Below are 1,893 nucleotides of genomic sequence, written 5' to 3' on the forward strand. Positions count from 1 at the left end.
GCTTCCAGACTTACTTGAGAGGTAGCGGTTCATTCCAGACGTGCCCTCAAGTTATCTATATTTACTGTTCTGTTCTATTCTAGAACCTTACTATGAGACTTGTATAATTTATTCAGATTCTGTATTAGAGGTTTGTACATGTGACAACCAATTCTGGGGTTATGTTGAGTTTATTTAAAGACTTCCGCTTATCTTTCTATCTTATTCTTGTTTTATAAATTCTGTATCGTCGGGTTTTTGGGTGTTAGGCTGACGTGTCCGGTGGGGTTTGGGCACGTGCCATCTCATCTGGTTTTGGGGTGTGACAAAATGGTATCAGAGCCCAGGTTCGAAGGTCTCACATGTACAAACCAAGTCTTAGTAGAGTCTTGACGATCGGTACGGAGACGTCTGTACTTATCTTCGAAAGGCTATGAAGACGGTTAGGAAAGACTTCTTTCTTTTCATTCCGTTCTTATCGTGCGAGGTTGTTATCGTGGGTGCTGAGTATCGCGTGTTGTTTTTGGCAGATGCCGAGGACTAAAGCTACCGGAGTTAGGGGGTGGCAGCCCCCGAGGTTAGAGTTGAGGCCCCAGCTAGGGGTAGAGGTCGGGCTAGAGGCCGAGGACGTGGTCGAGGCCGTGCTAGAGGAGTGGCACCTGCCCGAGGCCGAGGTAGAGAGCCTTCACCTGAGACACAGATTGGAGTAGCTGCAGAGCAGGCTCCTGTGGGCCATGCACCCCCAATTCATGATGATAGACTCGACAGGATATTTGAGTTATTGGAGCGTCTTGCTCAGGGTGCAGCAGGTATACCAGCGTGGTTACAGGCTGGGGTAGGGGCACAGACCCCTGGTTATCAGCATCAGATTCTAGTGGTTCCAGAGCCGGTGGTTCAGCCACCACAGGTTCCAGCACTGGTTGTAGGTATACCAACGACCCTAGAGGTGGCCTTGGCAGATGATGACCAGGTCTGCTATGAGCGGTTTCAGAAAATGAAACCACCTCAGTTTCATGGTGCTAAGACTGATGATGCTCACGAGTTTTTGACCTTGAGTCGAGAGATGTTGGCGGCGGTACGCATGTTAGATGAGAGGGGCGTCCGATTTTTGTCCCTTCAGTTACGCGGTGTCGCTAGGAAGTGGCTGAGGACCTTCATGAGTTCGAGACCAGCGGGATCTTCTCCCATGGAGTGGAGTGAGTTTGCTAGTGCCTTCGAGGGTCGTTTCATCCCTTGGAGTGTACAGGAGGAGAGCCGTATGAGGTTTGAGAGTTTGGTGCAGGGTAACATGTCAGTCGCAGATTACGAGGCTCGATTCTGTCAGTTGTCGAGACATGCCACTGCTTTGATTTCAGGTGAGCCTGAGCGGATTCGCAGATTTGTTAGGGGTTTGACTCCAACTATCCGTAGTTATGTGTTTAGATCATCTCGAGAGGGTGCTTCCTTCCAGACTATAGTGAGTGCAGCCAGAGAGGCTGAGTTGCTTGAGCGGGATGATTTTGGTGGGCCCAAGAGGGTCCGTACAGGTGGTCAGTATTCAGGTACCTCGTCAGGAGGTAGGGGCCCACACAGGGGAGGCGGGTCCTTCCTGCGTCAGAGGCCAGTACATGCTTCATTACCAACTATCGAGGGTGGGCCAGCAGCTCGAGGTCCTCCAGGTTCGGGTCGAGGTGGTTATAGCATTACTTCGGGTTCTTCACAGTCAGGATCCACACCGAGGTCTTGTTATGGTTGCGGTGATCCTGGCCACTTGATTCGTCAGTGTCCACATCAGACTCAGTCTGGACCACACCATACTATCTCCGTGGTCCCAGAGAGAGATTCAGCACCTCCGGCTAGAGGTCGGGGTCGGGGACCGGCATCTGGTAGAGGCGGACGAGCTTCGGGTAGAGGTGCTAGTGGCGCCTCAGGTTC

At 51.8% G+C, this 1,893-nt stretch overlaps 1 protein-coding gene across 1 annotated transcript in view; it reads left to right on the forward strand.

Moving 5' to 3' along the window:
• The first annotated feature begins 412 nt into the window (after positions 1-412).
• The window catches only part of LOC125868726 (uncharacterized), a 5,572-nt gene continuing 4,091 nt past the window's right edge, over positions 413-1,893 (forward strand). The window contains exons 1-2 of the mRNA XM_049549310.1: positions 413-421; positions 539-1,889. Of these exons, the coding sequence (XP_049405267.1) occupies positions 413-421; positions 539-1,889 (1,360 nt within the window). The remainder of the gene's footprint in view (positions 422-538; positions 1,890-1,893) is intronic.

The sequence above is a fragment of the Solanum stenotomum genome, chromosome 6 (assembly GCF_019186545.1).
Source record: "Solanum stenotomum isolate F172 chromosome 6, ASM1918654v1, whole genome shotgun sequence".
NCBI lineage: Eukaryota > Viridiplantae > Streptophyta > Magnoliopsida > Solanales > Solanaceae > Solanum > Solanum stenotomum.